Source organism: Pararge aegeria, chromosome 10 (genome assembly GCF_905163445.1).
Source record: "Pararge aegeria chromosome 10, ilParAegt1.1, whole genome shotgun sequence".
In the NCBI taxonomy this organism is placed as follows: domain Eukaryota; kingdom Metazoa; phylum Arthropoda; class Insecta; order Lepidoptera; family Nymphalidae; genus Pararge; species Pararge aegeria.
Genome location: NC_053189.1, coordinates 7,294,527 through 7,319,696, shown reverse-complemented (window position 1 = coordinate 7,319,696; position 25,170 = coordinate 7,294,527). Strand labels below are relative to the sequence as shown.

General features: G+C 35.1%; 1 protein-coding gene across 1 annotated transcript; it reads left to right on the top strand.

The window, feature by feature from the left end:
- Positions 1-106: 106 nt before the first annotated feature.
- Positions 107-25,170, top strand: LOC120626694 (NADP-dependent malic enzyme). Its single transcript, XM_039894321.1, has 12 exons — positions 107-291; positions 6,457-6,628; positions 7,132-7,290; positions 8,518-8,699; positions 9,122-9,302; positions 10,692-10,820; positions 15,065-15,247; positions 17,199-17,421; positions 18,128-18,270; positions 19,250-19,420; positions 21,390-21,513; positions 24,032-25,170. The coding sequence occupies exons 1-12, from the start codon at positions 263-265 to the stop codon at positions 24,190-24,192; spliced, it is 1,857 nt and encodes a 618-aa protein (XP_039750255.1). The 5' UTR covers positions 107-262; the 3' UTR covers positions 24,193-25,170.

Below are 25,170 nucleotides of genomic sequence, written 5' to 3'. Positions count from 1 at the left end.
CAGTTTGTATCCTCATTGTAATGAGTATTAAGAATTTTACTCTATACGCTGCGCGTCTTAACTGTCAGTCTTTTCAATTCCGATATTTCCGACAGCCGTCAATGGGCAGCCGTGCGTCAGCCAGTCAAATATAATCAGGCTGCGAAATTCACGTAAAGTGGCTCAATACACATGGAGTACGATAAAACATTATAAAAATAAGTTTTTGCCAGTGAATTGTTTATCTTTCGGCTCGTGATTACGTAGATGAAAAATATTTAAAATGTTTTCCAGTATTCCCAGGTCATTGATGTAAGTAACATTTCGTTTATTTTTGGAGTTTACATAACGTGTCACCTGTGTTTTATTCAATTTGAAAAGAAATTCTAGGCTGCCGCTCGCACAGAGTTGTAGTACGTCGATATTGAGGCATGTTTCCATATTTAATTAAACATTTAATATTTCTATCCCGTTATTATTTTCCCATAGGTAAAAAGAGATAGGTATAATTTTAGAAAAAAAACACTTTCCACGCTTTTCATGAATAACAATAAGTGAGATATTCCTCTGAACAGTATCCAGTATTATAACGCTAAGGTTTCTCGGAAGCGTAACATCTTTCTCAGGTGAACTCCAAACTTTCGGCGTATTCTATTGATCTCGTGCGTTCAGAAATTATATCAGGATTCTGCGAAAATTGACGCATTCATATTCGTAATTTATGTATTATAGGTAGCTTTAATTCATCGCTCACAATTTCCTGACGAAAGTATAAATTAAAGTTACCTCATCATTAGTTAGAAGTTAAAATTGAAATACTGAGTTTTAGTAAAACATTTGTTAGTTAATAAGTATAGTTTATAGTTTAAATAATAACACAGTCCTGTAAATATTAGCTTGGTTTATATATTGGTTATTAAATAATGTTACAGCAGGCATTGGCTGGCTTTTGTAAGTATGACCTACTTTTGAGATGACCTAATTTACTTTATTTTGGCAGCAAATCTGAAAATAACTACTTGTGTTAGTCAAATAACTTAATATAAGTAGTCATAATAAAGTTCATTAACTAAGGTGAGATTAATATGTGTGGAATTTATTTAGGTTAACTTTGTTTGTTTAATAGTTAAAGTAAAATTATAATATTATGTATAAATAACAATTCCAAATTACACTGTATTTGTTTGTGTTGTATACTGAAGTCTATTTAAGTATATAACAATATGTAATACTATAATGCTATAAATGTAATGAAAGTATGTATTTACAACTACATTGGTGTGACCAATGACCCAGTTTTGGATTGACCTGATACTTGTAGATGCTGTTTCTTGGCAAGGAGTTATTCAATGAATTATTAGGTATATAATGTATGAAGGCAATGTTGAGTAAATAATGTATTAAATATTAATCAATGTCAAATAACAAATTAATCAAGAAAGAATAGATAGATTCAAAATAGGAGATAGAACTTCTAGACTTTTATTAAAAATAATATCTTGTAAGGTAGCTAATGAATGTTTCTGTGCTTTAAACATCATGTACAGATTTCTTGACATGTCAGCTATTGATATAAGTTACCATTAACAATATTCTCTTGTCTATTAATTACCAACTTCAGGGGATCTAACAGGCATCCTCTAGCAAAGAAGAGAGGGTTTGCCACACTGCTCCAATGCAAGTTTGTGTGGGATGCAACCGGTCACTCATATACAAAATCAATAAAAATAATAATGTAAAAATGTTTAAATTTTAAGATTGTTTTCTGGCTTGTAACTAAGTATTTTAAAATAATATCCTAAATTACATTTAAATTACCTTAGCTAATAATTTAATTTATTTAAGAGTGGTCAATCCAATTTTTTTAATATGATGCAAGATCTATTTCTAGAACAGTATGCAAATAAAATTAACCATCTTTTGTGTGATAAATATAATTATCAAAGATATATTTAACAAACAGCTTGCAACTGTGGCTGCCAACCACCATCTTATGGGTGTAAGCATGGCAAGGTGCAGAAGTTGAGCTACAATAAATGAGTTGGTACTATTTGAGACACGTAATAAGATAAGAATAAGATTTTTCCGACTTTATTTTGCTTTACATAAAAACTCTGCATTAGCTGTGAATAATTAATAACTTTTCGTCTAAGACAAAACATCAGGCTTATTTGAATATTATTAATTTGCTGGGCGTTTTTCAATAAACATTGGAAGCCTGGAGACATTTTGATTCATAGGAATGCTGAAACTAATACCCCATATCTATTGGCATGAACCATAAAGAAGTAGGTACAGCTACTTCTATATGTACATAATTTCACAAGTATTTTAAATTCATATATTGACTATTACTGGACAACTGACTATAGAAGATAGAAAACACGTAAATTTATTTTATATTTATGCAAGAAGAAGACCCCTTAACTCTTTTTGGACGTCGCGAATAGTCAGTTAAACATAAACTCCATATAAAAAATAGTGCGTTTCCTATGACGCGAAACATTTTCATACTCTAGGTCATGATTTATGTAGCTCATGTATTCAATAGTCTGCTGATTATATCTAATTACATATGAATAGTATAACTATTTGCATATTTTCTGCATAGTGTAACATTATGCCTCATGCTTGCATAAAGTTGCTCTCTCGGACATTATTCTATATGGCTGAACAATCAATTTTGACACAAACAATAACTCACGTTTGACGTCACAAATTGCAGTCACAAGGCTCAATTCGTTCATCATCAATAGCCTACAAGTGTCTAATGCTGAACATAACGTGCGTTGCTACATTCTGCCTTTCTCACCCGGTCCGCGGCTCCACTCCAGAACGCGTCTGCCTAAATGTCCAGCGGTCGTGTGACAGACCCTTGTTCTCCTACGGACATTGCTTTTTTTATTTTATCAAATGGTTTGTTCAATAGTGAACATGTCAACCTCAATGTCTTTCTCCTACGGACTCTGACTAACGGTCCCCTAGAGATAATTCCAACATAGCGCTTCTATTTTGCGTTCAGTGAATTTGAATTTCTGATGAGACAAACTGTCTCATTCGTACATACGCGAATGTATTATTTTACAATTATCTCAATTAAAGAAGTAGAAACTTGTATCGATGTTGAGATAAGTATTTATTTAAGCTTAGGTGCGTGGATTGCTTCAAACATAAAGTAGGAACTATACTTACCCTCTAGTCTGGGGGATATTTTTAACTTTACTCTGTGCCTTCGAGTAGGAACTCTCAAGGTTAGATGGGCAATAACTTAAAACAGTTGATAATGTTGTATACATTTTAAGTAGATAGCAAATGTAAGCCGTATCTTTAGATCGAGCTACGAAAACGAAAATTAATGTAGTGAATATCGTCTTTGAGACCTACAAACCTACCTACTAATTCCAAGCATTGTTAAAAATAAAGAAAATATCCCGATTATGTTCCTTGCAATCGTTGAATTTTGATCCCACTTCTGAGTTCTATTGAAGGTGTGGTGCACTCCTCTATTTCGCAAATATAGTTATTCATTGCTTACGTACTTCATTATTTAATTGCAATTCCAAATAGCACTTCGTTTAAACGAATGTCGACACATTGAAATAAAACGGGTGCTCTAATTTAAATGAAAACAGTTACGGAAACGCCACTTTATCGTAGGTAATATCGCATTAGTTATGACGGCTATAGCTAACGTAGTTACGAAGGTCAATACTGCAAATATAGGTTTGAATACTTTGTCATTGAATGGGGTATTGATTTTCATTCTTGTACGTCGCGTGTTGGTATCATTTGATATCGATTCCGGCTTCCACATCATCCATCTTTGTGATTCCAATTCAGATCTGGTTGTTACGGTCCGTTATCAAATAAGATGGAAACTATAAAGTATCCAAAATATTAAAGTAACTTAAAACAACGGAAAGTTCCTGTAATCTGCGACCACATGACTAGCCTGTACCTTTCATTCTTCGAATTACAATAATACAGAGATCCTCCAATATAAGTTCCTTCCGCGTTTTAGCTTGAGTTTCTCAGGAGATTTAGAATTTGCAATGAACTATACTAAATGAGTCCGGTTATCTGCGTGGTTTTGCGTCTAAAATTGAAAAAAAAAAATATATTTTTCTGCTAAACGTTCATTGAACGTCATGAACCTAAGAAAAGTAACGCCGATTTGTAATGTAATCTAAACTAATATGCATACATTTTCATCTATAATACAATTCCCAGAAATTATAGCTTCGTCATGAAGGTCGCAAATTCAAGCAAGAATTGGGTCGAAAATTTTACCGCGCAGATTCAACCTGCGCGGGGTGGGATGGCCTGTGCTGAAAGTATGCGTTTATTCGCCGATTAGGTAGCTGATATCCTAAAATCGCCTTGCTACATAACATAGCTTTTCTTCTAAATGATTTAGTAAATTGGCTAGCTGCGATTTATCATAGATAGGATTAAAACTGCGAATGTCATCATAAAGTATAAATTAATTATTTTGTGCTTGCATTATTTTGGAATCGTGCTGACGTAAGAAACCACAGAATTAACGATTGCCCATCTTCAAAATACGTGTAGGGCCGTCATAGTAGTGTCCAAGGCTAGGGGTTACGTTATTTTATTATCAGCATTGCAAGAACACTCAATATTGTACACCCCGATTAGGTTTCAGTACCTTATATTGATGAAGAGCGTGATAACTGGTTCTAATCTAACAAATTTTTAGCTTGACGTATATTTTGAGTATATATTTGAATATATAGCACAGCGTATTTTGTTCTCAATCTCCTAACTCTCATTGTTAGTGACAACAGAACCGAGGTAGATAATCCTTAAATTAGTAGCCGAACACAATTTTTTCGTTGCTTCTTGTTGATTGTTTAATTATTTGTTTCTTATCAACTAAAAACTATGCATTGATCAATATTACGATTGATTGAGTCTATGAATTCTATGCATTCTATGCTATCGTTTGAGGAATTCCCCTACTTCAGCGTAGCAGAGATTTGTAATCACTTGTTCCCCTATTGAAACTTCTTCAGCCAATTTGGATTTCGCAAGTGAGTGAGATATAGGACAACCTTGGCTACGTTATAGCATCAGCTTGAGTCTTAAAAGCTTGTTGAATAAACTATAAAACGGAAGGGGTAAAATCAAAATAAGAACTTCTGCGTTTTTGGTGGACTAAGATAATTTATAGGAAATTAATTTTTTAACACTTTAGATTAACAGTCAGGTTATAGATGCACGAAACTCTTCATATTGTCTTCTCATATCGCTCGGTTAGAACCGGTCGTTGGTATTCTATGACAGGTTACTTGGGTATTTGCCAGTTTACTATGTAGCGCGCTAGACGTAATGACAGTTTGGAGGTTATTGCTCTTAATCTACATAATATTATACAGCTTAAAAGATTGTTGAATCGTATATTTGAAGTTAAAGACTGAAATCTGACCTGCAATCATTTTCTCAAAAGCTTCAAAAATATTAAAAAACATGATTCAAATTAAAAATAAAGCCCTTAATGAAATGATAAGTTTTTGCCTGCGCCAAGTCATTAGTAATCAAGGACTGCATAAACTTATTATTTCTAATAAACTTTTACCACACAACTTTTGTGGATGCCAAGAATTCTACATAAAACACTACTTTACTCATAAAATAAGCCAGGACTTATGCACTAGATAAATCTTCTGTAATCAACCGTGGTGTAATGATCTAGTCATTTTGCATTGAGCATTATACGATGTTACATTATAGTCACCTATTTAGAAATTTTATAAAACGTGTCAATAGGGAATACTTTACCTAAGCATTCAAGATTGGCACTAGACAACTTTGAGGTAGGTAATAGTCAAAGTCACGTGCGACTTGCTAATTGCGATTCCGGTTTAGACTGCTTTGCTGAACTAAAAAACTAATTTTAAAGTTAAATTACCTTGTTGGATTCCTACCGCGAGAGAAAGACTGAACAAATTAAATTGTAATGCCAAGTGGACACCACCATTATTAAGGCGATTGTTTACACGTTCTGTCTGTATCGATTACCGATCACGAGAAACTTATTGGCATTCGTATGAACGCTATAAAGATGTTATAGATGACAAGGTTAGTTGTAAGCAGTTCCGTTGTCATCTGACACGAGACAAAATAACTAAAAAAATGTTGGAAAGAGGACCTGCTTATTTCCTTGTTTGCTTCTTCTCGGTAGAATCTTTACCCTCCGCACACAGTAAAAGACAGAATTTATAATTCAAAAGAGCTTCTAAAGTAGCTCTTTTTATGGTAACAATTAATCAGGTGGCCCACCTGATGTTGAGTAGAAAACCATCGACTATTTACAAACCAACACTTCGCAGGGCATGCCCGGAATATGTCCTAGAAATTACCGCCCATTGTCGATCAACCTCTAGCCTCAAGGGCGTGTAAAAATCAGGAACAAAAATAAAATCGCGTTTGAGTCAGTTGTATCCTTTGTTACAGATGTTCCAACGCTTTACCCCCTAATCGGGCGCTAGCGTATGCATTAACGAAATGTCCCGCGCTCCTAGAGCCCTCATCGCAATGTCGAAACTACCACGAAGTCACCGGGAATATCATTTGCCCCAACATGGTGCGGGGTATCGACCATCTCAGGGACCCTCGCCTTAACAAGGTACGGCTTAATTATCAACATGATCAAATTAAAAGTAAATTTCTACAGCCAGGTACTTAAATAAAACGAACACAACACAAAGATATCTGAAATTAGATATCGCCGTTTTTCAGAAGCCTGTACCTACTGCAATTTTAGTGTGAGTTGTAATTTTATGGTGGAGTGTTCAAAGGAAAGTGGAATTTGTTTTGTTATGGTTGCCAATTATAAGTGTGATGGATTAATATAGTCCTGGAATAGATCGTAAATTCTAAAAATATACATGAACGCCAGTAATATTTTTCATTTTACGTCATAGTAAAATTGGGAATGATATTAAAGCAGCATTTTCGAAATTTTTCTCTAGTTATTTTCAGCTACATATACTATGTGCGACGTAAGTGCTAAGCTGAAATAAGTAAAATTCGCTTTTGGGAATTTTGATCTTTTGTATAAGTCTTCGAGAGCTCATTTCGGGTCGTGTGATCTTCAATTAATATTATTAATCAGCTTTAAATTTTTAGGGTCTCGCATTTACATTAGAAGAACGACAAGCGCTTGGCATTCACGGGCTTTTGGCGGCCAAGTTCAAATCACAAGAAGAGCAGCTCGATATATGCAGAATATCAATAGATAGATACGAGGACAATCTCAACAAATACCTTTACCTCGTCGAGTTACAGGTGACTAACCAGCCTAAAGGTACCATTTGATTTAATGAATTTAGTTTTTTTCTCTTCGGTACTCAAGTTTCGATAAGAGAACAGATGTGGGGTGCATGCGGTGATGCGGTTTTTTCCTTTATTTATTAAGCTTGGGAAATACTGATAAGTCTTGTCTTCCGTCTAAATCACTAAGTAAGTACCAGCTCTAAATTACAATTGCGACCCTCCATCCGGCTATATGCGACGTATACAGTGATATATTTAGTTAATCGATTGCATGAGTGTCTGTTGCATGCCTTTGCGGGGTATTTCTTCTTTGCATGGAACGGGACAAAGAAGGATAAAGGTTGCTCAGTTCTGATAGAAATAGCTTGAAATGATATCCCAGCATAGCGTCAAAAAAATAATGCTTTAACTAAATGATGCAGATAACTTCGTCATCAATAAATTAAAGAATGTTTTTATGTATAATATCGGTTCATTTCCCATATGCTTTGAGGTTTTATTACGCAAATTCTATCCTCCATTTAACGAGTCATTCTTAGTTTTGTTTTATCCTTCTTTCCCGTTCGAATTAATTTTATGTATATTATTCATAAAGGACTTATGTACAGAAAGATTAACCTAGTAGTACATTCATATGTGCGTTCGATGTCTGTATATATTTAAATACAGACACAGTTTCAGTTTGATATTTTAAATTAACTCACTAATCAGCAGCATAATTTGACATTAAGACCTAACTTTATAAAAAGGTTATATCGCACTTGTTAAGTGTATAGTACACGCTAAACACAAAACTATAGTTATTAAAAAAAACTTATAGAAGACTAGCGATCTTTACTAAGTTTTGTACTTTGCGTTAGGCGATGTAACAATAAATATTAAATTTAAAATTAAAGCTATGCTAAGTTCAAACTAAAGCTACCAGGGTTTCAGTCGCGCTATAAAAATATTTTTTTGCAGTATTACTACTTGAAAATGGTGCAAAAGTTGCCACATTTAAACATAATAATAATTCTTCTTTCTTTCTATAGCCATGACATAGATATTACTTATTGTCGACCGCTTGAATACGTGCACATGCCAATACATATACAGGGTGTCGCACATATGGTGGAATTAATTTACTGTTTTAATTTTGATTTTATTCTGATTTTGTTTAAAATTTTATTTTTATATTAAATTTTCAATTATGCAATACAGATACTTGATTTTATCTATAGCTGATTCGTTTATTTGCAGGACAGAAATGAGAAGCTGTTCTTCCGCCTGTTGTCCGAGAATGTGGAGAAGTATTTGCCCATTGTTTACACACCCACCGTAGGCCTGGCCTGCCAAAGATTCGGTCTCATCTACAGAAGGCCTAGAGGTCTCTTTATCACTATCAATGATAAAGGGCATATATTTAACATTCTCAAAAACTGGTGAGTTATCTTTTTAAAATTATTTATAATATTTTATCTTTTTAAAATATAATGATTTCATACATCTGAGGAATAAAAGTGACGTTTTGACAATTTTACTAGAAAAAAGGCAACTGTATTTGTCAGTTTGTATATCTTCTATGTGGCGTGGAATAGGGTTTTTGAACACAACGCAGAAATATGACAAAAAGTGGAAAAATCTTCCTATCGTAGGTCTTGAAACAGTTAGGGTAGGCATTGGTTCTGCGCACGTATGAAGTGCTTCTATCGATTGGAAAATTAACTGTACATGCCATATTATAATATTGTACATGCAAATGTGCTTATTATTCCAAAGACGTCACTCTTATATGCTTATTTAAATGTTATTTCTGTACTTGTAAACAACCTATATAATCCTTATAGTAAGTGAAACTTTTTAGGCCCGAACCAGACGTCCGTGCGATAGTATTCACAGACGGTGAACGTATTCTCGGTCTGGGTGACCTGGGTGCGTACGGTATGGGCATACCCGTAGGAAAGCTGTCTTTGTACACCGCACTGGCGGGTATAAAGCCACATCAATGTTTACCCATCACTTTGGACGTTGGGACTGAGAATCAGGTATTAGTTCTTATTTTTATATTGTTACAAGCGAATTTATAATATATTTCAGAGTATTAACATTGCCTTGACAGTCTATTCCGGCTACATGTTGCAAATTATAGCCCGTGCGCTAGGAAACTCATTATAAAATGGACATTGACTTTGTGCAAAACTAAACTATTGTTTGTTTCCTCTTTGGTCTAGCGGTTATGTTCAATTACGCATGAACTGATTCGAATACAGAGTCAGGTCAAAAAATTACTGTGTTTTTGGTTATAAAAATCTCAGTATCACAGCGGAGTTAGGAATTGGCGGTGTCTGACGGGCGATTGGCGCAGTGGGCCGCGACCCTGCTTTCTGAGCCAGGGCCGTGGGTTCGATTCCCACAACTGGACAATGTTTGTGTGATGAACATGAATGTTTTTCAGTGTCTAGGTGTTTATCTATATATAATAAGTATTTATGTATATTATTCGTATAATTATTCATCAGCCATCTTAGTATCCATAACACAAGCTATGCTTACTTTGGGGCTAGATGGCGATTTGTGTATTGTCGTAGTATATTTATTTATTTATTTATTATTTATTATCCCCGTGCCTTGAAGCGCACGTTTGGCCATCAGCCTCGGTTATGATCAATAACACTTGATTAAAATCGTCAAAAGAACGTACATAACTCGATGACCAAAAGTGGCAGGATGCGCGCCACGACAGAGTTATGTCTACAAATTATCTCGTCAATCCGTGTATCTCCACCAGGTGACATTGTCAGTAAGAAGAACTTCATTCTTCATGTCCTTCCTACTCTTATCTGTGACGAGTTCTGGAGGCGGTCATAGATATGAAGAAGGGCATTGTTGGATGGTGTGGCCGTAGGCTTTTCTTATTAGATAAAATAGAATTAATTAGCTTCAACGAGTTTTACAGTACTTGGCAGTCACATATAACTCTTAACCACATTAAAGTTGAAATATCTTTGATGCAAATTGGCATGAAAATGAATCTGGAGCGACCTTTTTATATGCTGACGTATCGTTTCGATGTCCCAAAGAATTTAGCTTACGGAAAATTTCGGTCATTTATTTTTATTCAATGACCATTCTAGTGCCGCCCGTGTATTGCATATCGATTTACTTTGGTGGTAAATGGTAGTAGGTATACATCAAAAATACAAATGTACAGTTTTGAATTGGCAGAAACGATGTTAATATTGCCAATCTAGTTAGATGGACTGAGACACGTGAAAAGTATTGATGAGTATACGAAGATAAAAACATTCTGTTAGAATTGATTGGCTCACTAAATAAAGTATGCGTAATGATATGCAAATTAGGTAATGGAATATGGCCAAAAACTATCCAAGAAATTGAAAGAATTTATTATTCTCTTTAGTTTTATTTCACAGGATTTGCTGGAAGATCCACTTTATATTGGTTTGCGCCAAAAACGAGTGAGAGGCAAGGAGTATGACGAGTTTATCGACGAATTTATGGAGGCATGTGTTCAGAGATACGGACAGAATACACTTTTGCAGGTTAGTTCTAATCACACTTTATTATTAATGATTCTTTCAGACTTCGAAGAACAAGAAGCCCAGTGTTCTAATTGCATTTTATTTGTATGAGGTATTTGAGATCGCAATGCATTCCTTTTTACTATGAATATTATCTCCTTTGAAATGGTACGTTCTATAGCTTAAGAACCATATACTAATTTTAACTAGACAACGTGTAAATGAAAACCGAAATAATACTTTACAGGCCTTAGAGGAACATTATGTACTGTCTCTGAGGATTATCTGTGATATTGAAAACCTAATTGTTTTTGAGTAATCCACTGCCATAGATGTTACTGAAAGAAATCAGATACAGCCCGTAACATTGCATGCAAAATAATAAATCATGTGACTCCTGTCACTTTATCAGGTACGCGTCGCGTAGCGTGGGTACTATGCGTGTGTCGGTCTTTTATTTTCAACCGGGTTTTTATACATGTCAACTTCTTTTTTTTTATCACTTTATTGCACAATGAAATAAAACGGTTTACAAAAGGCGGACTTAATGCTAAAGTATTTTCTACCAGCTAATCTTTGGACGTGCGAGAAAAACGAGTGAGGGTGTGGCCAAAAACATTAGGAAGTGAGCAAAAAAAAAATATATGTATAGTATGTATTTTAATATATACAATTTATAGACATACGTGCGAACGTGTATTTACAAATGAAAATATATAAATAAAGGCGTGCAAAGAAAACGTGGAGACAAGAGTGCTTACGCTGCGGAAAACTGTGTCACTCAAACCTTTTTAAGAGGTTTCCATGACCAGTCTCTTAAACGAGGGTCTAGAAGGGGCTCTTTTCGGTTGTCGTTGTCGTTGTTCTTCTTATCGACTACTGTAACTCGTTCCACAGCCGAACTGCTTCTAAAATAAAAGAGACTGACATAAAACCATTGTAAGCAGGCACAGACAGTAGCAAACTATTAAAGCAGCGCAGACTGGGATCACAGGCTACAGCCTTCCACATAAATTGGCTTTTAAGGTACACACATAGGTGTGAGAGGATCAGTCAGAACCGCAAACAGGGTGGATAAAGTCCTATTTTGCCTGCGGGCCCGTATAGGGAGCCACTTGAACTGAGAGCGATGCTGCCGATGAACCGTATACACGTGATCAGCAGTCGCTCAAGTTTATTGAGCAGCTCCTCATTCAGGTCCGGATAACAAGTGTCACCATAATCCAGCATAGGCAGAAATATCAAGTTCATTAAGTGAACTTTGGTATTGACTGGTAAAACAGTGTTTGAGCCGCATCATAGAATGGAGAGTTCCGTAAGACGTAATATTTCGTTGGCCTGATTGCACCAATTGAGAGAGCTGTCTATAGTTAGACCTAAATCCTTAACGCTAGGGGTAAAATGTATAACACTGTTATCGACACGCAAATTGGGGAGAGAGTTGACGTTGACTCTGCAAGACGCGAAAACTGCCAACAATAATCGCATGACATTTCGACGTATTTATTAAGATTCCGTGCTAGCTAGATCATAAAGCAATCCTAGTTAATTGATCATTAAGCGACCTAATGGCTAGATCTAAGTTGTCAACTTCCGTTTGCGTGTAAAGTCATCGGCGCAAAGGGGTAAACTTGGAATGTTTTTAATTCGTTTGTGTGGAAAAATAATTACGCTTTTTTTTATTTAATATTTTAACAGGGTGTGAACCTTATGAAATATACTCCAATGAAAATACCTTAACAATGATTTCTTTCGTTTTGGTTTTGTGCAAGAACTACCACTCTTTAGATATTTAATCCATACCCCACGCTAAAAATTGTCATTTTAACATTTATGTTGGCAATCGTAATATTTATTTGCTTCACAAATTGCTCCACAAAACTCTTCTTCTCTCTTTGCGGCCTTCAGCTGTATTAGGGTTCAAAGCCTTCTTATCACTGCTTTTCATCTGTCATAAATTGTGAGTGTAGATCGCGGGCCATTTTAAAGTATGACATCATTTAAACTTTATCACTGAGACCAATGTAACCGTTTGATAAGGTGCCATTTGATCGTAAGAAAGGTTTTTTCCGTATTGGATCGAGTAATGTCTATTGATTCGATGAAGGAAATGCCGCGCATACTTGAGTTTGCGTGCTGTTTTTATTGCCTTATTAAATCTTAACTTAGAAAACTGGCGCTAGTGTGCAATAGTATCTGCTATAATTTAATATAATATATATAACAATGCGCGGGGCACACAGCTCAATGAACCTGAAAATGGTTATATAGATAGAGTCCTAAGATGCTAAAGTGGTGGAAAATGCTGGTATAGACCCCACTCCAGTTATTTTACAGACACTGTAGGAAACTGACATCAAGCAACTAGAAGAACACCGCTGGCCACTAGTGACATATGACCTTGGAATTTTGAAATCCCTATCCAATCTATCGCCTGTTTGGAACTTTACTGGAATAATTGAAACATCTTTTTAGTTAAATTGCAGCGCTAAACTTCCAGCAGTAATTAATTCTGAAGCTAGGATTCGCATGATTAGCAGAATTATAAATATTTTTTTATTATACGTTCCAACACTCATTGTGCTTTTCACGCACATTTTTCCATATATACTTGGGTCAACGGGATCTGAGTATAAAATGTTATTGGTTATATAACAAGTTATTTTTGAAGTAAATAGAAGGTGACATTGGTATAGATATGAAAGACAAGATCCCCTTATCACCTGTAGTAGCATATCTTAGATTATGATATGTGATAATGGCAACATTATTCAATGCTATTTAGCGCTGTTGAATATGCGCTATTATTATCTGCACTATTATCTTTGGCACACTTCAAATTTTAAATACCTTTAAGCGTATCTAATCATCATATGCGTAATCATATGAAACTCGAATATCGTAATGGTATTTGCAACGGGTCGAGGATTAGTCCTAGCCAGACGTCTCTTAGCCGAGCGGGTTATCTATGAAACCTAATGCTTTATTATCATATAACTAATCCATTTTCAGTGCATGCATATAATACTAGAAGAAACTTTTATGTTGGCTCGAGAGGAATTTTTTGCTATACTAGATGAAAAAAATACTTAAAAAACGATCTACTTCAGTATACCTTAAAAACTAGGTAATTTATTAAAGTAAGGCTTCAAATAATTTCTAGTCTATTTCTGACACGCTACCTATTAGTTTAAAGTGACAATAGATTCGGTAAATGACAACAATTTTAACTGTCACTCTAAATTATCTTTAATGGACGCAAACGTGAGTTAATGGTAGATTACACCAGTTTTAATATGGTCCTCGACATAATTTGTCTCTCTGGGTTTTATCCCCGGTATTCCGGATTATTTTGTAGCTATGCATATTAAGAGATGATATCGCCGAGCGTTCATTATTTTCTATAACTTCATATTTATCAAATTTTTAACATTGTTTCAAATCCAACTTACGTTTCAACGTTATAAGTATAATTCTTTCTTTTCTTCAGTTCCCACATTACACTTTTATGTTATTTTCTATGTACGTCAACACTTTGTTCATTCTTTTTAACAAACAAAGAATGATTATATTAGCGTGTCATTCGTGTACCTATTATCGCTTCTTTAATAGATTCGTGACTTGGCATCTGTTGAAACAGTGGAGAATGTAGGTAGACACGTACCTATAGGTACAAGGAAAAGCTGCAACTACGTTAACAGCTCTCAACTATTACATCCAAACTAATATTATCACTAGTTTTCACTCTTAGGAGTTTCTTTTTTTTAATTTATATTTGAATCATTCACCTCGACGGTCTTAACTAAATTTGGCATAGAGAATGCATTCCGGAGACGTACTCTAAATGGTGTTTACTTCGGGAAAATAACCTACCTCAATTTGCCTCAGGTGAATGAGGCATAGTTAGATTGCGATTGAATGCGTAATTACAACCGAGCCCTTAAGACTGGTCTTACCACACCTTCGAATACATTATGGAGGGCACTCGGGCATGCAGGTTTCCTGCTCCGTTAAAGCAAGTGATATTTAATTGCTCAAAATGCAAATAACTTCGAAAATTCTAGGTGCGTTCCGGGGTATTGAACTCTACCTCCTCAAAGGTGAAGCTGAAGTCCTAACCAGTAGGCTATCATGGCTTTTTTTCGTCACGAGTGGTGGTGCAGATAAAAAGTTTTCATAATTCCAATCGCCCAACTTCAGCACTGCGACGGTTGTGCGGACTGCTATTAGTTAATTTTTTCCTTATTTCTACTTCTCTTCGACAGTTCGAGGACTTCGCGCTGTTAAATGCTGGTCGCCTCCTCGCGAAGTACCGCTACAAGTATTGCACGTTCAACGATGACATCCAGGGCACAGCCAGTGTGGCAGTTGCGGGTATGATGGCCGCCGTCAGGGTCACTAAGAGGAAGCTCAGTGAAAACATCTATTTCTTCCTTGGCGCTGGATCGGTAAGAGTGAAATTTAAATTAAAACTTCATTTATTTCAAGCTGACCTAATATGTACGTCAAGTGTGTCTGTTAGGAGTGACTCTACCACCGGTTCGGAAGGTGCCGGCAAGGAATTCAGCAGTTGCTATTATTACAAAATTATTTTACAATTTAACAATTACTAGTTAGTCAGTATCATCACAAATCATCAATATCCAAATGTACTCTCCGGGAGGTCTGGGAAGACAGACGGGTTGGTAATCGCAGTAAGTATATGGTGGTAGTAGCGCAGAGGACGCGTATGTCCGGAAAGGGGGGGGGGGGGGGGGGGGCAACTGTATTCTGATCTGCCGTCAACACTCGTCACAGTATAATGTCTCTGTTTAGTTGTCATCCTCAGCCTATTTATTTCCCACCGCTGGAACTCTCATATAAGAGACATTTAGGACTTACTTTATTCCGGGATAAAAAGCAGGACGGCTTAACGTGCTCTCCCAAAAATGGAGATAGGTAACGCCAATTTCCAATCTCCGGCACTCTAAATTACATCCTGTATGAACGTAAACAGTAAATAAAAATGTACACCAGTCGGACCAACTAGCTCGATATTCGAAATTAATGGAAGTGTGTGTCCCCAGTAAACCTATAAGAACCGCTTACAGCAATAGAAATAAATACTTCTTAAGAATAGGTTTAGTTTTAGGGTTTAAAACCTCATTCTGAAGATACGTAGCCCATTAAGCATCACTTTGCTGTATGTGCTTACTTGTGTCAATGCTCTTTAATTCAGTAACGCCGTTATTTTTATATTGCTTTTATCTATTTTAATCTCTAGCTTACGGAATATAACACGAGTTCAATGTAACTAAAATTAATTAAGGAGTTAATTTTGTTCATTTGCTATGATGGATAAGTTACAAGATTAGATAACGAATATTTTCAAGTAACACGCATTGACGCACATTACGGTGTTTTATTCATAAAAACTGCAAGGAAACTCACCTAATAGTATTTTATTTAAAAAACAAAACAAATGGTATTGGTACTGGTCAATTGTATAACCCTTTACGGATGGACTTTCAATAAATCCTTTATGATTCCTCGCCTCTCGAACTCTCATGTATTGCGCTCACCTAAAGTCAAGGTAGATAATCGTACTATGTAGTATAGCAGTTATTCATCATATTAAAAACTTTTGTCTTACCACTTGTTATTGATACTAATAATAATATTATCTCTATTTACAGACATAACATCAATTTCCAAAAAAATAATATAAAATTTAAATTAAAATAATTATAAATTGCATTACTTCAAAAATACCTTTAAGCCTTGATCAGTATGCTATATTTGGCAAACTTTCCATTTCCTTTACATTTACCTTCCTCTTTTACAAAAAATAAATACTTTTACAAAAAATAACTGTTCATATAATGCATATAACAAATAAAAGTTAAAAAGGAAATAATAAGTTAAAAAAAATACGCAGTGACAACCAAAATGTCAGCTGTGTTGAGTTGAGTCTAAGGTCAAATTAGTTCACAGTAACAAGTGAAAAAAAATCAAGTTCCCAGATAATATTATAACAATTTTAATAACTGGCACTCACAACAAATGCTATGATGTGAACTTATTACAATCAGTTAAGTTAGATTTTTTTTTTGTTTTATCACATAAAATGCTATAGGACCGTTTAACAAATTTATTAGGTATCCGACCTCTAAATTAAGTATAAGTGATAATTCATATAGGCCTTGTATAAGAATTATTTCTCCAAAATACCATGCCTAGGGTCTAGACGTATGAATTGCAAAAGGTGGGTCTATAGGGATGTAGGTCTGTTTGTCGGTGGTTGCTATTGCTAGACACACATCACTAGTAGAAGTAGAACATTAATATGCTGAAGATGATGAAGATGAAAATGATATTGAAATGAATAGGGAGCGTTAATGATTTCAACTCGTTCCACAGGCAGCCAACGGAATTGCAACTTTAACAGTTGCTGCAATGGTCGCCGAAGGTCTAACAGAAAAGCAAGCTCAGGAACGAGTATACATGTTCGATGTAGACGGTCTGCTATCTACTAGGAGAGAAGGCGGTGTTCCCGCCCATGCGAAGGCCTTCGGAAAGGATATCGAACCAGAGAAAGACTTTGAAACTTGCATTGCGAAGATTAAACCTAGTTGTCTTATTGGTAAGTAAAAATAATATCAGAATCTGAGAATTTTGTCACAGGCAACTATTTGCATATTCTTTTTTACATTTCAAAGACCTCACTGGTAATTTGGGAATTGAAAAAAAAACGAATTTTCTCTAGTCTAGTCTCGTTTTGGTCGTAGCTAGTTACCTTCCTACCGTCAAAGCAATTTAGCGTTCCGATACGATGTCGCGTAAAAGCCCGATTAAGGGTATGGGTTTAATATAACTGCCAAACGCCCTAACAGGCTGGTCCGTTACCATCTTAGACAGCATACTCGGGCATACTTGTAGCGGAATTAAAAACTTGTAACGGAATAAAAAGAGAATTTGGATAAATTATAATACGACTACGCTTAACTACCAGACAACTACGTGAGTGTAGAGTTCTTCATGTCTCGAACATCAAGGTCAAGGTCTTTTGTAAAGAATACATTGTAAAACATTTTAAATAAATGGCTTTTGTAAAACTTTATCGTTTAACTATGCGGTTTTCCGAACGTTTTCAACCCTCGATAATAAAATGTAAAAGTACATTCAAATTGAAGAACATTTCTCATATACTAACCGAGCAATAAATATAACATTGTCTATACAATAACTGTTAAAATGTCGCATTTATCTAAGTACATTCTTTGGTATTTGAATGTTCTGCGGTAAATTTATAAGTGTAGCAAATATTCAATTTTAAATATCATATCTAGGTTGCTCTACTGTCGGCGGTGCATTTACTCCCGCTGTGCTGAAGCAAATGGCAAAGAACATCGAGAGGCCAGTAATATTTGCCCTCTCTAACCCAACAAGCAAAGCCGAGTGCACCGCACAAGCCGCTTATGATCATACCGAGGTGAGTTTACTTAATTTGGCTTTAGGATTTCGTTATGATTCGGGATTAGTACCTATTTAACAAAAGCACATGTAGAATACTTACACAAAACACTCTTAAACAAATTCTTTCATATTCGACCGTCTATCTTTCGGAATCGCAACGGAACATATAATAGAAAAGTTTTAGATCCCTTTTACTGAAAATTAATCTCATCTTCTCGGATTACTTGACGTAGGAACGTTGAGGAAATAATGGTCCATTTACGACAAATTTCGCGGTTACAATGGAGTCAGCACCCATCTTTTAGTGAGCTTATTTTGTCGTACTATACATTTGTCTAGTTACGGAACTGATTTTTAAAAATAAATATTTCTTCTTTTTGAACGTTTGAACCAATCTATCATACAGAATATTGTTATCTTCAATCACCCGAGACTATTGGATAATCGTTTAATACTATACGGTTTAATGATAATCAAATCTACTCATCAATACTTTGAATCGTTTGAATTGCTTCTATTTAGATAAGATTAACATTGTTTTAACGGATTAACCGTGACTTAAACGCGGTTACATTAAACAAAGATATTTTTTTAATGCTTTCAAACAGTTTGTCCTTATCAATTATTTCGGTCGAGTTCATCTTGTGGTTGTATGTAACTCAAGGTCTAGGTTACCCGCGTGACTTGCGTAAGACACACGTAACATGCCCGTTAATATGATTGTAAGAAGCGACGTGGGACTCTATACTATAACGATTGTTGTAAATAAAAGTATCAATAAATTCACATGACATCTCATTAATGATTTTTTAATATTTAAAATGAAATATATCGACTTAAATAATAGTTATTCCAATTTTTTGTCTGTTGGATGTCTTGGTAAATTCCATGGTCTCGGAATTATTGTCATACCGTCAATTGAACAGAGTTTTTATGTGTAGGTACGTCCTCATATAGTACACTAGTTTGTAACAAATTTTATAACTTATCAACAGGGTCGTTGTATCTTCGCGTCCGGATCTCCATTCCCGCCAGTACAATACGACGGCAAGGAGTACCATCCGGGACAGGGGAACAATTCCTACATATTCCCCGGAGTGGCTCTGGGAGTTATAGCTACTGCCACCCATCATATACCTGAAACTATGTTCTTGACCGCTGCCAGGGTACGTTTTTTTATTCTCTAGTAAAAATTATTTAGCGGTTCTTATAAGTTTAGTCACGGACAACTATATCTTACTCACAACCGTATAATGGTAGATTTGGAGGAACCATTACTATTTTTTTTATTAATTTTTATTTATTCATACATTTTGTAGCACAAGTGTCTTTACATTTAATATCTCGCCAAACTAGATAGCCAGTTTGATAGCGAGTTGGCGCTCTTATCATTGAAATTAAACCTCATTAAACCTTATTTTTAAACATCTTGAACAATATAGAATAAGAAAAACAGAGAAAAATACATAAACATAAAAAAAATACTAAATACACACTGCCAGTCAGTGAACAAGTCCTGAAGAAATGCCTTGCATTAAAGTGAAGATAACAGCTTTCAACTTGAGTTCTTAATAAGAAATGGTGATCAAGCTTGTGTCCTACATGTACCCAATCACAAGACACTTTTAACCATAAGCGTGTTTTGTGATTGGTCGCTAGGTCGCTAGGCTTATACGTAGGCTGGGCACCTCGGTTCAGCCTTTAATTCTTAAATTTTTTTCTGTGTTATTATCCTATTTTTAATTCATTCCGCAGTTTCTGCGTGTTGGGGTAACTTTCCACACATTCAAATGTCCAAACTTCACATTTGTTATTGTAATATAAGTTGACGAGTAGCAAGCATCAACACATCGCAAATCAAAACAACTTCACTTCACTTCCCACACAAGTGATTGTGTTATTTATTGATTGCTTGTCGATAAGATTAAGAATAGTCTATATAACTATTTCACTAATATACGACATTTGATATGCATGTGGATTTAAATAATTCCCACATATAGCGACATTATATATAAAAGTAACTATGACTACAATGTAGTTACACCGGACGATATTCTGGGAGTGGAATAAAGATAATTTTTGGATGATGTGCAATATATTGATTTGAATAATAGCCTTTATTCCAAATAAAATAAGGCCTTCAATGCAATGGAGTTTTTCAGCGGAAGTTGATTGTTTATCTGGTCTATTTTTTTTTTAAATCTTTTGGCAATGACTATAGTGTTTTGCTGCCAACGGTTGACTACTATGTATTACATAGTTGTCATGTTTGTACACAAAACATTCTTCATGACTGATGAGTTGAAGGTTATCGCCATGCAGACATTGTAATCGTCTATTGCTTTTATGTGTGTTCGCGTTTTGAAATATATTTTTAATCCTTGACAATAAAATATACACTCTAAAGCTGATGGGAGAATTTTAGAAGTTTTACTCAAAAGTTTATTATGGTGGACAAAATTTCGTATGAAGTTATCAGTAAAGTGAAAAAATATCTAAAATTATATCTATTTTCCTTCGGTATCGTATCGTTCCGACATCCGAGGGTATGTTACTCTAAAGTTTTTTCGTCCGAAGGGTATATAAATACATGTGTGGATGTGTGTAAATATGTTGCATATAATTATTGGATTAATCGATTCTTTGCGAAAAACCCCTAGGATGATTGCAAAGATGCGTTAAATCGGGAAGATTTCGCATTACATTTTAAAGTTAGTTAGCAGAATCTAGAGTCATTGCGTATTGCGGAAAACTGTGTTTGTTTCCTATTATCCTTTGTAACTGTCCTAAGATTTTGTAAAAAAGATCCATGTTTCCATATTGCCCTGCTAATTATACATCCACATCCATAACTATTTATTTGTTTGACAATGAATTAGTATGAACTAAATTTTTTATTGCCTTGTGGAGTTGACACCTGATGATCATGATGATATCGAGTTTAGATTAAAAGACACGAAGACATAAAAAAAATTATTACACATATTTCTACTTAGGGACTATTCCTAAGTAGAAATATGTGTATCGTACATATAATCATACTTCAATATTACAATTGCCATACAAACCATTCTTTGTTATTTGTAGTTTGGGAAGAAGAAAAATGAAGATATTTTTTTAATTTGTTTTCAGACTCTCGCTAACTTCGTAAGCCAGGAAGATTTGAATATCGGCCGCATTTATCCACCACTATCTGACGTGAAGGAGGCATCGCTTGCCATAGCTATTGAAGTAGCTAAGATGGCTTATGATGAAGGTATGTTATCATTTTGTCATCATTTTTCTTTTAGTGTAGTCATTAAAGTCCATTATTACGACAACAAATGCACATTCGAGCGATTTGCTCAGTAAGTGTTATTCCGGCGCTCGGTTTTGTCTGGGTGAGAAAAGTTTTTTTTATTGACTTCCTAAATTCCTTGCAATCAGTGCGGTCACTTTGATTTTATAACAGACTTCAGAGATCAGTGCGGACACTTTGATATAATTTAGCAACATATTGCAAGCTAAAGAATTGAAATTAAAGAAAGCTAGAGTTATGAATGCCACGAACTACGAAGGTGACAGGTGTACAATTCAGTGGGTTCTTCCCATTATCCATCCTAGAATAGTTACCTAAGCTGTGGGGTGCACAGGGTTTCCTACCAGGGTATGCATACAGCAGGAAAATTGCATAAAACGACAAAAATCCTCCTCCCATACGAGTTATATATCAATTTTAGGGTAGGCAGTGCTTTTGTGCATGTATGAAGTGCACGCCACTGTACCTAAGAAATATACTCCGTAACTTGTGTTCATCCCCGGACGGGGTTGATTAACGAATTTTTTTTATTATTATTGTTCACATTCTCTTCTCTTTCCGACTTCTCCGTGAGCTAAGTAAAAATATAGACAAGATTGGCCTAAGGTACATTTCCGAGTAGGGTGGTTCTGTTTTAGGGTTCATAAACGAAATAACCTACTGAACTCGGCCAAGAAATCTTTTAGGTTTGCATGTTACGTGCTGGACGTTGAACACTTGACGAAAATTATATTCCTTTACATGTAGCGAAAGATTTGTTTGAATTTCTCTTACGTCATATTATCTGTTCCCTGCGGTTTCACTCGCCATGATTAAAGACACATGGATATTTTACTCAAAGAGACCTAATTACATGCTCTGAAGAACGAGGTTTACCGTAGCTACATAAGATTGTCTTAAAAATTACTCTTTTTTTTGTATTTATTCATATTTTATGAAAATAATGATTATGTAGGTATAAATACGCGGACTTAAAATGTAATTAATAAAAACCAGTATTTTTAGAGCATATTATTTCTGTGCGAACTGGCCTGAAGGACCTTCTTAGTTCTTTCTTCTGGCTTGGTTTACAAATACCATTATTTCAGGCTGAAATCCTATTATTACTGTGATGAAATATAGCCGATGCTACTTCTGAATAAAATAGCTTTATAATGATGAATTATTAAGTGTTTGAGTATTATCGAGTTTATCGATTAAAAATAAGCAAACTAACAAACAAATCTTTCTTATTTATTGCATTACTGTAGACGAGGCTAGTCAGATCACCTCAAAAGCGTTTTGTTGATATGAAATTCTAATATATTTCTCTTGATAGGTTGTGGTTCAGTGTATCCAAAGCCAAAAGATTTCAAAAAGCATATACAGATGTGTCAGTACAATTTTTGTTACGAATCCCAATTGCCGGACAGTTTTTGCTGGCCGCAATATCCACCAGTCAATTACAAAGAGTTAGAAGGAAGAACGCCACCAGTATTACTTTAATTTTGTTCACAACCTAGCGAAGAGGTTTTGTTTTAATTGAAGAGTCAAGTTTATTAGAACGGTATCTGTAAGTCGATGGTGTGAAGTCCGTATGTCGCTAGAAAGTAGGACAATAATGGAAAAATAAATTAGATCTAATTTGGCTGTAGGAATAAGTAGTCCCAAGTTGTTAGATTGACCATCATTTTCAAGTATTTGTAGCTTTGTCGTAGTATATTTATATAATACAAACTTTGCAAAATAATTATTGAGAACGAATCACTATATTATATATGACTTGGTCTTACATAGTCATTTTGCCAGTAACAAATTGATATGATAATTAATTATTATTCGTGTACAAAAAGCATTCACTAACATTGTTAATTATTCCTCCTATGGAAGTGAAGGCCCTCAGATCCTGCTATGTGCATTTTCACGTAAATATTTCCTTACAGACTTGTTTAAGAGTCAGTAACTATCTAGATTCAGGAAACGAAGTGAGAAATGACTTTCAAAGTTTCATAAAGTACCCTTTAATCCCAATATAATAACGTATATTTTACGGAATGATCTTTATTCTTACGCTTTTTGAAATTGATTCATGTTTCACTTGAAAGCGGGCCAAGGGCACTGAACGTACCGTACGCACTTAATGGTGCAAGTTAATCTGTCGTCCATCTATAAAACTCTTAAATCGGGATTTTAAGTACCCGTTTTCTATTGGAAACCTTCAGGAAATGCTCCGTTTTTTCTTTGTTTATTAATCTTTGGAAAAGATGCAGTTCATGTAAGCAAATTCAAGTATCTGTTCGTTTAAAAGCGCCAGTCCATCGCCAATAATATAAACTTTTGTTTTGCATTAAAAGGGTAGTCACGTAATTTTATATTTGAATTGTCGTATTGTATCTTTCATTTTATTAAATACACATCCCAATACACAATAATCCATTAAGTAGTTTAGAAGTATCATTCGCATATTATTTAGTAACATATATATATTAAATTACAGGTCTTGCGTCTGTGTACCCCGAGCCAAAGGATCTGGCTAAGCACATCGCGAATCAAATGTACAGCTACCACTACGATAGCTCCATGCCCGTTGTGTGGGATTGGAAGCCCGAAGAGAAGTTCAACGTTAGGCCCATCCAACCTGTACCGAAGAACATTTAAAGTATTATTTTTTCACTTTATTTATTTATTTATTAAACAGACGCCATAGCCCCATGCCTGCTATTGTAATTATGTCTCAGTGATCGATAGATGACTCAAATTGAGGGAGAAAACAAAGAAATAAATATTTAATATATAAGCAACATATAGTTTAAAAAGCTCGTTTGCAATCAGTAGTGCACGCTTTTCTCTTAGATCATTCCTTATGAATAAACTTACGGTAACCAAGCGAAAAGTAAACGAAATTTGAATAAGCATCCACGATACAGGCCACGATATTGTCTTGTTGGTGTAAAGTTGTTTAGTATTTATAAACGTATATTTGTAAGTATTTTTTTGTCGTACGACTACTGGGACAGAACTGTAATAACGGACTTGGGGTCCAGTTTCACAAGAGAGTATATTGCGGCGATAAATCAGTGATGCTATTTTAAATGGGTAAAGGTCAATCTTCATATGGCCATATGATTGCAGTCTTATGCCATTTCTTGCTCGGGATTTTAATTCAATTTCAATAAAAATCTAACTACAATGAGTAAATTTATTTTAAACCATCGACGCACAGATTGCGAATCAGATTAAATATCGTTCGAAGCGCCTTCACCAATTGGTCACCGTGACCTTGACTTATTTTTGGCTTTCTGATTGGCCGGGGGGCGCGGCTAGGCCGGTGGACAAAGATAACTGACAACTTTCTTGAACGATAATCGACTAAAGTGCGGACAAATTAGTTTAACTTTTCTTCTTTGTGCCAACTGACAAGTGGACAACAGGTTGCTTAATGTTATATGATATAAACCTCATTTTTCAATGCTTGATTTGAGTCGAGTTAGTGTTGAGTCGATAAGGTATGGGACGGCCATAAGTTATCGACTCAACGTAGTAAAGTTTACGATAGGCGGAATCGACGCGATAACTTCCTTCTGGAATGTCTACCGTTTAAGAAATAGACGTATAATAAATTGGCTCTTTCTTGTG

Bases quoted from the DNA above. Each gene is read 5' to 3' on its own strand.
- LOC120626694 (XM_039894321.1), top strand. From the start codon at position 263: ATGTTTTCCAGTATTCCCAGGTCATTGAT. The intron at 8,700-9,121 runs GTGAGTTATCTT...GAAACTTTTTAG, and splicing joins TTTAACATTCTCAAAAACTG to GCCCGAACCAGACGTCCGTG. The intron at 19,421-21,389 runs GTACGTTTTTTT...ATTTGTTTTCAG, and splicing joins TGTTCTTGACCGCTGCCAGG to ACTCTCGCTAACTTCGTAAG.